Genomic DNA, 14,701 nt, shown 5'->3' with positions numbered 1-14,701 from the left:
GCATTTTCAACCTTACAGCCCCAACTTCAGCAAGACACCTGCACTTCAAAGTTCCTTTATTTTCTCCTGCACTTTATGAAAATATCCGTGGGGTCTTGACGTTCACGTGCCCTACACAATCTGAAAAAGATTCAGCCACTGACTCTGGGACCGAGGGGTGAGAGAGGAACAATTTTAGCAGTGCTCAGCGTGACTTTGGGGGCCACCCACAGCCGCAGCAGCCCATACCTCATTCTCACGGATTTTACAGAATTTTAGAATACAACCATGAAAACGTTCACTGTATTTAACCCTCAGCTTTCCCTTCCTGCAGGGAAAAGCAAAGGGAAGCGTCCCGGGAGCGCTGCAGCCCTGTCCACGCACGGCAGGGCAGACCCTCCAGCCCTCCTTGCCTTCCTAAGCGGAGCCACGGCATCCTCGAGGAACGCGGCTCCTGCCCCTGGGGTGTGCCTGGGAAATCCCTCCCGTCCCTCTGCGGCAGGGCAGCGAGCACCCCTCCCGCGCCCACGCCAGGCGGAAGGGCACCCGGGGGCAGGCCACGCTCGGGCCCTACCTTTGAGGAGCCGCCGGAAGGTCTCCTTGCCCACATGCTGCACGCCCCGGGCCATGGCCTCCACCTCGGCCGGCACCCGCGGCCCCAGGAAGCCGCCGCCGCGGCCGCCGCCGCTCTCGCCGTGCCCGTAGGCCGCCCCCACGGCCTTGCCCACCGCCGCCGCCATAGCAGCGCGGCCCCGCCTGGCGCTGACACACCGCCCCACGCGCGGGGCGGAGGACGGGGGCGCGTGCTAGGGCGGGCACGAGTGGGCAGCCGTCCGCCCTCCGCCGCAGCAGGGGGCGCTGTGCCGGCCCGGCCCCGTGGCCCGGCGCCGGAAGGAGCCCGCCGCGCCGGCCGCGAGACTGAGGCGCATCCCGGGACTGGCCGCTCATGGCGGCGCTCGCGGCTCGGCCCCTGCGTGTGTGAGGCGCTCGTCTCCTTCCCGCCGCCGCCGGGCCGCGCTGGAGCCGTTCCCGCTCCCGCCGCCATGACCGAGGAGCCGTACGAGAAGTTCCTGGCTCCCGAGGAGCCGTGCCCGCTGCTCTCGCACCAGCACCCGCCGCGGGGCGGCAGCTTGAGCCTGAGCGAGGAGGGCTGCCTGGACGTCAGCGACTTCGGCTGCCAGCTCTCGTCCTGCCACCGCACCGACCCGCTGCACCGCTTCCACTCCAACAGGTCCGCCCGCAGCTCCGAGGGGCGGACCGAGGCGGCTGGGCCGCGGCGGCTCGGTGATGCCGAGGGGGGGGAGGGCCGGGGCGGGCGGCGTGGGGCTGAGGCGGCCGGAGGCGCGGTGGCAGCTGCCGCCCCTCGCCGGGACCCGCCGGGCTGCCCCTGAGGCAGCGGCCGGGTCGGAGCTGCCCGTGCAGGAGGGCCGTGCTCCCTTCCCGCTCCCCTTCCCGCTCCCCTTCCCGCTCCCCTTCCCGCTCCCCTTCCCGCTCCCCTTCCCGCTCCCCTTCCCGGTACGAGCCCGGGTACGACAGTGCTCCGGCTGCGGATGCTCCAGGTAGCCCGCTCGCACGCCCCTGCTTGGGCTACACTTCCCGTTGGCAGGGCTGTGTGCGAGCTTAGTCTGCTAATAACGTGCCAGTTGTTAGTGTGAGCTTGGTCGATTTTTAAAATGTCTTTATTCCTTTCTGGATTTCTTAAAACGCGGGTTTGAGTGCTGTAGGGTGGGCAACTACAGAGTGGTGCGTTTATAATAATGAAAAGCAGGCCTGGCGTGGACACTGAGCAAACCTGTAGAGGTTCAGAATGAGTCAGGTGGCTTGGTGACTGCAGCAATTCCTGCAGAAACATTTCCATCCCATGCTACTAATTAAGGGAAAATTATTCTCTCTGTCATTTGTAGAAAACATCTATTCTAAAAATGCAAATGCAGGTCTACAAAGAAATTCTAGTTGTGCTTAGAAAATCAAAACCAAACAATCCTGCTTACCTAAGAGCCTAATTCTGCTACTATTTATGCATAGTATTAAATCGAATATAGTGATACCTTTTTTTTTTTTTAGAACAATTTGTGAGATTTCAGTCTTGAACAGACATGTGGGATAGTTTTAGTTACTGTTCGAGAGTTGCAAGGTACTTTTACCAGTTAGTAGTGTCTCTACTCCACCGTAATTAAGAGTGAATAATGAGGTAATCTTTCAATTGAATTTGTATGAAATAAAGGAAATTACACTTTAAAGACGTCATTTACAAGGGCAGGCTCTTAATTATAGATTCTTAAATGATTCAGTGTGAAGAGCCTTGATCAAATATGATACACTTTCATGATCTGGTTCTTATATCATGAGGCCCAAATGTGACATGAACAGTACGATGTATTTGTAGCATAGCTGTAAGATGAATGTGTGATATTCACCAAATTTGCATTTAATTAATTTTGTACACTTCTCTTTCACTTCCTGAGTGTGTTATTTGGGCTTGTTCATGTTACAAACCCAGGTTTGTAAGCCAGGCATCTTGAGTGGGTATTTCACTTCTTTGGGCAAGGACGTGCCCTGTCTTGCACTGATTAAGCCATTGCAGATGCACAGCTCAATCTGTGGTGTTCGCATAAGGCTTTCTGTTTTTTTAAAGTTACGAGTAATTTTAATGTAGTTCACACTTCTTGTTAATCCAGTTCACCCCAGCGAGTACAGCAGCCTCCCTAGATACGGGAAGGCGAGGGCTGACTGCCTATACCTGCTGTGATACTGCATACCTGGGGTATCTGTGCGTTGTTGGTTGTTGGTAGACACCCTGTACCCCATCCTGTGTTTTCATGGGTCTGGAAACTTTGTCCGCTCTATCTTTCCTTCCATCGATATTTCATGAATACTGAAACTGTAGTAATGTTTAAAAGCATGCTGTGTCACCATGCTCATATTCTACTCTATACAGATTGATTGCCCTGCCCACAAAAGTCTGTGCCAGTAAAACATCAGATGTGTATAAAGGATGCGGAAAGGGAGGGCAAGATCTCCTGAATCTGCTAAAAGAAAACTTTTTGAACTGTCTTTAACATTGGATAAATTCACTGCTGGCCAAACAGATGTGGGAGTGAGTCCATCACTTATTTAGCCAACCTGGTATGCAGCTTAAATAGCGACAGTGAGGACCAGCCTGTCTGGGTGATGGCATTGCTTGGCTTTTGCAGTTGGATAGAGGAATGTTTTTCTAGTTAGCCAGGCAGAAGTGGATAGGCTGGTGGAACAATAGTTGATCGCATGGGTTTGCGTGGTGAATTTTAGAAGCCCTTTTCAAATTGTTTTGGCCATATTGCAGTGCTGTGCTGACTCATAGTTGTCTCGACCTATTTTTCACCAATATGCAGAATAAATCCACATATGGAGACTGATTTCATGAGCTTGTTAAATTCTGGCTTACTCTCATTAGAGTAAAAAACCTGTTCTGTGAAGTTTGAGTCCTCAATTGTTTTGCTTTAGCAATAGCATTAAATAGGCTTTTAAATTAAATCATGAGAAGAAAAAAAGTGTTTGGCTTTTTTCACACAGGTCATTTTCCCATCTTGCTCTGTCTAATTCCAACAGCATGTCCGACATTTTTGGCATTTAGAGTGGAAAATAGTGAACAGTGGAGCCTTGGGTATATCCATAATGTGTTTCCTTCTTAAGTCTTAGGTTTGTGGGGGATCATCAACACAGAATTTCTTGTTTACTCCTATTTGTCCTGAAGTCCAATTGATTTATTTCTTAGTTTTGCTTATTTCAGTTTACATGGAAGTTTAAATATCCCAGCATACTGGAAATTATATTTTTAGTTCAGTGTATTTAAAAACAAACAAATAAAAAAAGATAATTTACACATTACAGGAATCTTGGCTCTGAGGTGAAAACTGTTAATACATGAAAGTAAAGGTGTAATTATACTAACAGTATATGGATTTTTGCCTTGCATTTTTAACGTTGAATTCTCTTTGGTGTTGTTTATGGACCTTTAAAAATATTTTAAAATTGAATACTTCAGTTTACATAATTGTAACTTATTTCAGTAAAATCAATGTGTGATGTTACTGACAAGCAAAGTGGAGATAGTTTTCTGAGGCTTAAAAGAACTAAGCATTTTTCAGGACACATGATGCCAAAATGTTCGCTACTTTCTATTTGTTTTGTCCTGTTTTGCAGGTGGAACTTGACATCTTGTGGAACTAGCGTAGCCAGCTCGGAGTGCAGTGAGGAGCTGTTCTCATCGGTTTCAGTTGGTGATCAAGATGACTGTTACTCTCTATTGGATGACCAGGAGTTCACCTCTTTTGATTTGTTCCCCGAGGGAAGTGTCTGCAGTGATGTCTCTTCTTCTATCAGCACATACTGGGATTGGTCAGACAGTGAGTTTGAATGGCAGGTAAACTAGTTCCACTGTAGATGTAAAATGTTGTATAAACTATTAAGTGCTGGGTTTAGCTTTAGTTAAAAAGTCCTCAGCATTTGTTTCTTGGTACTACTGAATGTAAGAGCAGATATCTGAATCTTCAGCGATAAGGAAAATGTTTTGTTCCATTTTATTCCAGCGTGTTTAATCTGGAGGAGAGACTGAAGGTCAGCTCTTCAAAGAGGGATGGTTACATATTTTGGTAGTTTGGTTTTAGTGACTAATGTGTATTGTAGCCATGAGCTTAGATCCTTTGTACTGAGGATCTGCTCTGCTAATGAAATCAGGTAATAGATGTCTGCTTTTTGCGATTTGGTTGTATTAACTCTTCCTTTGGAATGGAGCTGGCACCTAGGTAAAGTGTAGAAGCTCTTGCCATAGCCTGTTTCCATCTTTTTTTTCTGTGCCACTAAGAGTACAGAGCTTCCTTTGTCTCCCTGGGATGGGAAAAGTGTGAAGGTGAATCATATCCTCCTTTTTCCTGGTCTGTATTGGATGCAGTCCTGGTCAGGTATCTCTAGTTTGTGGTAGTCATCTTTGTTCAGCAGGTTTTCAATTGTTATATGCAAATCTTTTTATATATTATAGACTTAAATTGATTTTTTTTATATTATAGACTTAAATCAACTGCAAGTGTATACATATATTTGAAATAGGAAACATGGTGCTTCAGAATATACTGAGGAATACTTTTAAATTTTGTTATAAAGCTTAGTCAAAGCAAGTACAGAGTCTTCTATGTGCAGTGTAAGGACTGAAAACACTGATTTCAAGAAAGCGCAAATCCTGTTCCAGAAGATACAAATGAACTTAAGATAACATGGACTGAGATTAGCTCTGAATTTCTTACTCTCATAGTCTAACTGCTAGTCTCTATGTATATTGTACCACAGAAGTTACAAGTGCGTTTGTATAATGCAGCCTGTAGGAACAACTCAGACTGGATCCCAAAAATTCAGAGCTTCATTGAGTTGTGAAATTTTAATTGCCTGATAAAGTCAGCGATTGTTTTGAAAAGAAGCAATTTCCCATGTCTTGGTTAGCTGACAGCATGTTTGATTAGTAACTAGCTTTTTTATTATTCTTTGTGTTTTAAAACAAGCATTTCTTAGGAGACTTACTTGATTGAACTTGTAGAATTTTGGAAGGACTTTTTTGTAGCTCTTTATGGTGTTATCTGGCAGAATCGGAGCATGAGTAATCCAACTGTCACACTTTAACTGGAAGTGCATTCAGAAATTACGTGTCAGTTGTGTAAATGAAGCTAGCTAAAGTTCTGCAGTTGCTTCCAGGAAAATGACAGTGATTTTAATTGAATTGCCTTGTGTAATTATGGGATGTGGTATAAATTACATACCTACTTTGAAGTTATCTTCCTTAAACTAGACTATGCTTTGAAATGGGAGGTTTAGATTTAGATTTGGATTGTAATGGTCAATATACACTGGAGAAGGGAAATAGTTGAAATGCCACATCATTCTGTTTTTTTCTTAAATGCAAATTTTAAAAAGAGGATTGATAAGTAGAAAATAGTGTGAGTTGAGTTTGCTGCACTTGCTGTTTGTTGGAAGATTCAAAGGAGTACTGCATGGTTATGAGTAATTATTAAGTTGTTAGAGTACATAGATAAGCAATGCTTTGCTAATTTGACGGTATGTTTTGAATTGTTAATAGTGTTAGAATGACTTTAAATCTGCCTACTGTATTCTAAGGCTTTGTTCTTTCTCTTGCATATTACAAGTTGCCTGGCAGCGATATTACAAGTGGGAGTGATGTACTTTCTGATGTTATACCTAGTATTCCAAGTTCTCCTTGTCTGCTTCCTAAAAAGAAAAACAAGCATAGAAATCTTGATGAACTTCCATGGAGTGCAATGACAAACGATGAACAGGTGAAATTAACTTTTTTTCCTATGTGAGAACTGTAATATACAGAAGAACTTTCAATTAGTGCCACATCTTAAAAGATGTACTGATTGCTGTAGGTGTAAATGTCAACCTATGCAGTACTACTTGATCCTTAAAATGAAATCTTGTCTTTTGTATCTGTAGTAGGCAGTTTAACGTGTACTCAAGCTTTCACCCTGAGTTTTTGAGGATACTCAGTGAGGCTAAAATCATAGGAAATGTGATATTTGAGCACGTTTCATTCTGTTGGTCCTTCCTTTTTTTCTGTCACTCATTTAGAATCAATAATACTTGAAAATGATTTGCCTTTCTTTGGGTCCTAGGTTGAATATATTGAATATTTGAGTCGCAAAGTCAGTACAGAGATGGGCCTTCGGGAGCAACTTGATATTATTAAAATTATTGATCCTACTGCTCAGATCTCACCTACAGATAGTGAATTCATTATTGAATTGAACTGTCTCACAGATGAAAAACTGAAACAGGTGAGTTAAGGTTTGTACATATGACTTTGGAATTTCAGTATGTGATATGTCTTGCAAAATTTCATACGAAGTCGTGATCAATTTTTATACATTATCATTAGATATAGAGAGATACACAATGTTGTCAATGAGGGAAAATAGAGTTCAAAAGTGTATTGTATGTATTAATCCTTTATGTGGAAGACTGTGGTTATATATTCTCAGTATGTGTTAAGCCTAAGCTGGTGTGTGTGTAATGAGTTATGCTGTGGGCCCAGTACCGCTTATGACAAAGCGTATCCCACTTTGTGACCATCAACTGGTTGAGTATCTTCATTTGTTCACTGAATATAAATTAGCATTTAAAACTCCCAAGGGTTTGAATTCGTTGGAGAAGACCATAAATTTCATGTAAAAAGGGATATAGAAAAATGTGTTTTAAAGATGTTACAAAACACAAATTATAACAAAGAAAGGTACCAGATTGGTGTGGTAGATACATGCTACTGTTTTCTTAGTCTGTACTACCGTGATGTGGTGTTGGGAAAAGAAGCAGTATCCAAACAAGCTGAACTCCTCAGTGTTACTCTGTATTTGTGATTATGATGAAAGATTGAAAATGGAAAAAAATTGCTGTTCGTACAGGCTTGGCCTATTTCGTATTTCAAGTGTTTTATAAGTATCATCTTAAAGTAGAAAAATACTACTTTCCTTACAGCCACTTTTGTTTGAATATACCTATCAAAATTAACAGGTTTGATATATTAAGTAAACAACATAGTTCAGTTGAACTTGACTGATATTCCTGTTTGGTGTTACAATAACTTACTGTTATGTAGTAGAAAACTTGGGGGGCAGGAGAGGGAAGAAAACCTTGATACTTAGTTTTCTTCTTTCCATAATGAAGTTAATATTAACTTAACTAAGTTCTCTGGATGGCTGCCAGATGGCTTGGAATTTAAGCAGCCACAGCAAAATGTTTTAAAAGACTGAACTGATCTAATAACTCCATCATTATTAATAGGCAAATTGTGTTTTTTCTATGAAAAGGAGTATCTCAGTACAGTATTTATCAGGCTTTAGTAATTCTGCTGCCTCTGTTCTAAAGGTGAGAAACTATATCAAGGAACATGGACCTCGTCAACGGTCTGCAAGGGAAAGCTGGAAGAGGAGTAGCTACAGTTGTGCAAGTACCAGTGGTGTGAGCGGTGCCAGTGCCAGCAGCAGCAGTGCCAGCATGGTCAGCTCAGCAAGCAGCAGTGGTTCTAGTGTTGCTAACTCTGCTTCAAACTCAAGCGCCAACATGAGTCGAGCGCACAGTGATAGTAATTTGTCCACAAGTGCTGCAGAAAGAATCCGGGATTCAAAAGTAAAGTTTCTAATTACGCACATGTGTATTAAACTGTCTTAACTTAAGGTTGCTGACATGATCTTAGCTGAGATATTTGTACTGAAGGAGCATGGTTAGTAACTGAGGATCTGCTGATGTTCTGTAGCTAAACCAATGCTGACTGTTTCCTTTGACATGACCATAAGGAATTGAAACTTGTGCTCTTCCCATCATTTCTCTTCTAAGTGAAAGCCTGATGTTTGTATGTAGTAGATCTTGTCATTACTTTTGTTTAGAATAAGGTGACTGGGGGTTGAATAAGGGCTTGTGCATCTAACTTAATTCTTTAAATGAACACACAATTTTACAAAAAAAAATTATTCAAGATTGATCAACCTAATCTAGGCATAATTTCTGGATAGTAAAGGCCATCTTGGTTGCGTGTTTTTTCCCAACTAGAAGCTTCATCAGGCTTTTTGAATCTTCTTCAGTTTACTCTTCCATCATGTCTCATGAGATTACTTGGTGAGGAGTGACCTACTGAAGCATGCTTCAGTTAAAGTAGTACTGTGGCGCTTGTCCTGTCTCCATAATTCCAAGTGTGGAGGGGAGGAGCAATTCCTGCTTGCTCTGAACATCTCAAGTTGTTATTGTAAGACTGTAACATTTTCTCTGCAATAAAGATTCTTCTGAGCAAAGACTCAGCTATGCAATGTCACAGGGTGATGTTGTGCCTCATATGTCAGATGTGGTAAATGGTCTTGATATTTTAATATTAGATGCGATTTGGGATGAATGTTTGCACCACCTCTGAGATTTCATTTTAGTTATTTTTCAGAGCAGACATTATTTTAGAGGGTAGCTTTATTGTGGTTTAGCCTCAGCTGGCAACTACCACGTGTCTGCTTGCTCACACTTTCCCCCGCCCCAGTGGGATGGGGAGGAGAATTGGATGAAAAAGATAAAATTCGTGGGTTGGGATAAGGGCAGTTCATTAGGACAGCAAAGGGAGTGGAAAATAACAGCAATACTTATAAAGGAATATACAAAGCGGGTGATGCGCAATGCAGTTTGCTCATTGCCCAGAACCCAATGCCCAGCCCGTCCCTGAGCAGTGACTCCTCCCCGGCCAGCTCTCCCCTTACATACTGAGCATGATGTCATGGTATGGAATATCCCTTTGGCTAGTTTGGGTCAGCTGTCCTGGCTGTGTCCCCTCACAGCTTCTTGTGAAAACTAACTCTATCCCAGCTGAAAACCAGAACAAACTTATATTTACCAGCTTTAAAGGCGGTTTCTAATCTACAGAACAAAATCTTACTTTTTGTCGCTTCTGTATTTTGACAGAAACGTTCCAAGCAACGGAAACTACAGCAAAAGGCCTTACGCAAGAGACAGCTGAAAGAACAAAGACAAGCTCGTAAGGAAAGACTGAGTGGATTATTTCTTAATGAAGAAGTGCTCTCTTTAAAAGTGACTGAGGAGGACCATGAAGGAGATGTGGATGTTTTAATGTGACAGGGGTGAATTTATCAGTGTTCTTTCTAAGCCTTAAATGTATTATCCTTATTGTTTACATATATTTCTTGACCAAATTTTGATTAGTGCTAACAGTTTAAACCAGATCTTTTCTCAAGTGTAATTTTAGTAAGAAGGTCTAAGAATTGAGTAACTTCAGCTTTTTGAGACTAATTTTGCAACAAAGACTTCAGAAACTTAACTGTCTTCTGAAAAGCTGCTGAATAGATACAATTTTAAGGAAATCTGAACTTGGCTAACATGCTAACTTACGTGCAAGACATAAGTCTAGGGGTGCTTTTGGATGACACTAAGCATGCATTACTATGCTTCAGCTTTTTTGTTTTTTCCAACTTAGAGTTAATATTACACTTGGCTTATTCTGTCTTCCTTTCCCATTATTAGGAAGATTGTTTAGCATGAGGAAAAAAATGTTTAGTTCTATAGGGCTTTCTTCAGTCTTGCTCTTTGATCATACAAAATCAAAGTACTGTAATAAATCCTTATCTAGAAGTTGCAATTTAATTCAAACTACACAGAAAACAAGAAGCAGGACTTCTAATGCTGGGAATCTGTAACACAAATAATGCCTAATAATGTAGTTCTTTAGGAAGCAATTAGAATTCAAAAAAACAACTTGCAAGCTTAGTCTTCAGACAGTTATTTTGCTGCTCAATACCTTACAGTATGATTATTACTGATGGTTGACCAGTGCATCCCTCGTATTGCTATGAAAAGATTCAAATAAAAACATCTTTATGCATTGAAAGTACACTAATCTACAATTAAGTTGTCTAGGACACTACTTACAATAGTTAAAAATGCTCTTGGAAACAGAAGTACAAACAAGTGTTGAACAACTTTGGTGGCTTTTTTCCCCAGAAGCATATCTAAATAGCTTCATGTTGTTGGCAAGAGAACATTAATGCAGCTGTGCTTTTTAATTGTATGTTTAGCTGAGGATGTGTCTTCTGTGTGGGTTGTTACACCATTACATGTTTCAGAATTCTCCTTTTGTTTGCTTTAGAAATTTCTCTTGATAAGACAATGAGGTAAAATTCTGGCTTTCAGGTAGGGAGGTAAAAGTAGTTCTAACCTGTTTCCTAATTCTGACAATCTGTAAGGTGACTTTTGTCTTTATCTTGGAACTACTTGTTACAGAACTCCTTCCCCCCACAGCTGAGATAAAAATGATACTTCTACATTTCAATGTGAAACTTTAAAGATTATAAAAGTATTTTTTAGTTCTGAGTTTAGGAAGTAATTTTTCATTATCTTGATGCTTCATTACTTTCATTTTGCTCTTGTGAATTAAGGAGTTTGGCAGTTCAGAGTGGCCACACGTGCCTGTAATTGCAGGATATAGCCCAATCCCGCAGAACTGCATGATCAACTTTATATAGGACTACTCACATTTGTTTTGCTTATCCTGCACAGGCTTTTTAGCCCTGACTTCTGAAGTATTTTTCTTTCAAAAGTGGCATTCCTTGTAGCCTCAAAATAAACTGACCAGTACAATATTTGAATAATGGCCTCTGAAGGGGCTTCAGTAAGAAAAAAATGAAGTCCATAGTCAAACGAGTATGAACTTAACCACTCTTACTGCTGCTAGACAGCAGGTACCCAGACATGGCCATTGACTGATAAAAAGCTATGTAATGTCATTTTAAAGTGGAGTGTTAGCTATCCCATGTGGCCAGTTGTTTGGTCACTAATTAGAAGTGTCTGTTACCTGTCAGTATTTGCTTGTACTGCACTCTAGCTGGTTGATCCCTCCCTCCTGTAGAACCAGCCCCCAAACTTTTTAACAGTATACAAGTTACTGAAAATTTAGAAAGACTTAAATCTGGAGCTTCTTTTAAATATCTTAGATGGAAGAAAAAATTGAATTGCTGTCAACTCAGCTAATTTCAGGGTGCAGTTGTTGAACTCTTGCAACTTATGTGGCTGTAATGGATGAATTCATCATGAAACATTTCACTGTGTGCACACTGTCACAGCTCAGCACAACCTTTATTTTCTGCGGTGACTTTGAAATGTGATTTTTTTTTTTTTCCCTGAAGAAAAATGCACACTTAGTACTGTAGAGAATTGAGACTCTGAAATGAATTGTAAGAAAGGTGCAATATCTCAGCGTGGTGGAGCATGAAAATGTGTCACTTTATTCTGTTTCAGCAGCTCTTCAGAGTTTAAAATCCCGCAAGCTTTGTTGAGAGAAGACCCCCCTCATTTTGATGAGGTACAGGTTTTTTTGGTCACCTGTCTACTAGCTTCTGGAGATCATGAAATGAGGGAGGATAGTATTTCCATCATGATCTTAGTGTAAGCATGTAAGTATAAATTAATCCAAGTGATTAGATGGGTCCAGTTGCTAATCTGTTACATTGAATGAAAAGGTCCTGGGTGCCAGAGTAGCTGATTGTGGTATGTTGTCTCCAGCTGGGTACTTCAGTTACTTGTGTGACAATTAAAACGGTAGAAGAGAGTGGATTTCCAGGGGATTCATGGTAATAATTTATGACTTTGTAATCTCTTATTCCCAGGTTGCTTATAACCTAAGAATACAAGGCTCTGAATGTTCTGATAAGAATGCAGAATAACACCTTGCTTACCTGAATGTTGTACTTGGCATCTCAGAAAATCAGGCCTGAAGTAGCTGTGGGATTCAGGAGTTCTCACATACTTCTACATGTTTGAGTTTTTTTCCCTTTCCTTTTTAGTTCTAATGACCCACTCATTTCATAGAGTGGGGAGGCGTTTTTATCAGATTCTTGTCTTTCCCTGCAAGATGCTGTATGCTTACCCAGGGAAGTGACCAGTCACCATCCCTGGAGGTTTATAAAAGACATGTAGATGTGGTGTTTAGGGACATGGTTTAGTGGTGGACTTGGCAGTGTTAGGTTTACGGTTGGACTTGGTGATCTTGAAGGTCTTTTCCAACCTAAGTGATTCTATGAATTTGTATTGGATACCCATGGCATTAGTCAAACAGTTGGAATTTTAGTTAAACCTAGTCTTGCTGATTCGAGTATTGGCCATTGTGGCTACTGCTTTGTTTTACAGGAAGTTATCTACAGATTTTTGGGTTCAGATAGATAAAGAAGAGTAAAAGACTGCTAAAATCATGCATTCTTATTAGTGCTTTTTCAAAAAAAGAATCAAATCTATGCTTTTTATTCATAGTTAAAAAAAGGTAAGCTTAAAAGCAAAATAGAGACAAACAGGAAAAAGCTCATAGTTGTATGGCTCCACAGTACTGAAGCTGTATATCTAGGTGCTTTGAACCCACTGTAATATGAATGTAATCAGTTTACACTCTGTAACATTAACGGTTTGCTTCCATGGTAACTTTTTCTCTAAAAAGGCTTAGAAGGAGCACTGAAAAGTCTGATTGCAATAGGACTGTAAACAATAGAGAACAATATTTTCTAATATGATTTAAAATCATGAGGAAGAAAGCTAGCTGCCTGACAAACCTGTCGAATTTTTGTGCGTGTATCTAATGTCATCCTTTCTCTCTGTTAAGATATTATCTATTTTTCTTTATCTGGGAAACTGATTAAAAGATGGTTATAGTATGCTCAGTATGGGGTGCTTACGAAGAAGAGCAAGAAAAGTCTTTGCAAGACTTTCCTAGGCTTAACTTTTAGTTCTCATATTGTGGTTTGAAACCTGTGAAGATCATTCTCTGGGGAAAAAACAAACCAACCAACCTGCTTGAACTTGTTCATATGCATTTACATCAGAGTGCATATACAATGTAGAAACATATAAAAATGGCAATATTTACTGTTCATCTTATGCTGAATGGCCTGAAGCCATTTCTTTTCTCCTAACAGTCTTTCAGCTTTGAAATCAGTTGATGCATTGGTCTATAAATATTAATAAACCTGACTGTTTTGGGGGACTCTTGAAGTTCATTCTTATAAGCCAGATTTTCATGGCAAATATTGTTACATTTATTGGTTTAATGTTCTTTAGCTTATTGATCCTGCAGTTCTTAGGCATAGAAAAGACAAATCAACATGCAATTTTCCATTTAAGGATTGCAAAGATAGTTTATTAATCTACCAAGGGCAAATCCTAGTAATATTCAAAGCTTGTCTATTTTGACTATTAACTCTAATTAATCATACTCGCATTCTCTCTCATCTGGCTAACTTTAAAACATTTCCAAGTTACAAATAAATTCTTCAATTAAAAAGAAATAATTGTAATGTTGAAGCCTTGAATATAGTTCATAACCAAAGCAAGGGGAAAGTGGGATTGTGTGATTTTTTTTTTTTTTCTTTTTGGGGGGAGAAGTGGGGGTATAGATTAGAGTATATGGTACTGCTTAAATTAAGGTTTATTTTCCCCAATTTCTCTGCTAATTGTATTGCTAAAATGCACTTTTGTATAGAAAACTGTCCTCTGTACATTCTGTATCTACTTTCCACAATGTTTATAGAGATTTTTCTGAAGTTGTGAAGGATTTACTGAAAGCTGCAATGCTGGTGACTAATGCTGTTGACTTCAAGTTTTCATTGTATTTGAAAATAGTTATGTGCATATTGAAGTACAGGTTGGAATTAAAATTGATGACATAGCAAAGATATTCTGATGAAACTACACGGTATCTTCTTCAGAGCAGGGGGATTCCTATACAGGGCTTGCATATTCACTGTTCAGGCAGAAAGTACAAATAAAGTGGCACATGTTAACTGTTTGTGACAGAAAGCAAACCAGCCCCTCCTGAACTAGTGTGGTTACCCACAAAATCTGATCAGAATTGTTTCATAGGACAACAGTTACTTGTTGTGAATGATATAAGCCAAGATCTTGTACTGAAAGCTGTCTGTCCTTAGTTTTGATTTCTGTGCCAGAGAATGTTTTTATATATGAGCTATATACTATACAGCTGTGAGCATAGGAAGTCTGATCACTTTTGTTGTCAAAATGACTCTGAATCTTCTTCTGCTGTCACCCTCAGTGCCCATAGCCATCAAACCACCACCTATTATCCTGTGATGTTTAAAATCCCTGAAAGGACTTGCAAGCTGACAGCCTACCACGTTCATTGTGCAGGTACCTG

The 14,701-nt window shown here is 40.7% G+C and overlaps 1 protein-coding gene across 1 annotated transcript; it reads left to right on the top strand.

Annotated features, from left to right (window-relative positions):
- The first annotated feature begins 565 nt into the window (after positions 1 to 565).
- On the top strand, positions 566 to 14,222 carry FAM199X (family with sequence similarity 199, X-linked). Its single transcript, XM_054839614.1, has 6 exons — positions 566 to 1,210; positions 4,162 to 4,381; positions 6,150 to 6,299; positions 6,639 to 6,800; positions 7,888 to 8,148; positions 9,457 to 14,222. Exons 1-6 carry the CDS (start codon positions 588 to 590, stop codon positions 9,625 to 9,627), a joined length of 1,587 nt encoding a protein of 528 aa, XP_054695589.1. The 5' UTR covers positions 566 to 587; the 3' UTR covers positions 9,628 to 14,222.
- The last annotated feature ends 479 nt before the right edge of the window (positions 14,223 to 14,701 follow it).

Source organism: Grus americana, chromosome 12 (genome assembly GCF_028858705.1).
Source record: "Grus americana isolate bGruAme1 chromosome 12, bGruAme1.mat, whole genome shotgun sequence".
NCBI lineage: Eukaryota > Metazoa > Chordata > Aves > Gruiformes > Gruidae > Grus > Grus americana.
The sequence above is the reverse complement of the archived record's forward strand: the minus strand, read 5'-3'. Positions and strand labels throughout refer to the sequence as shown.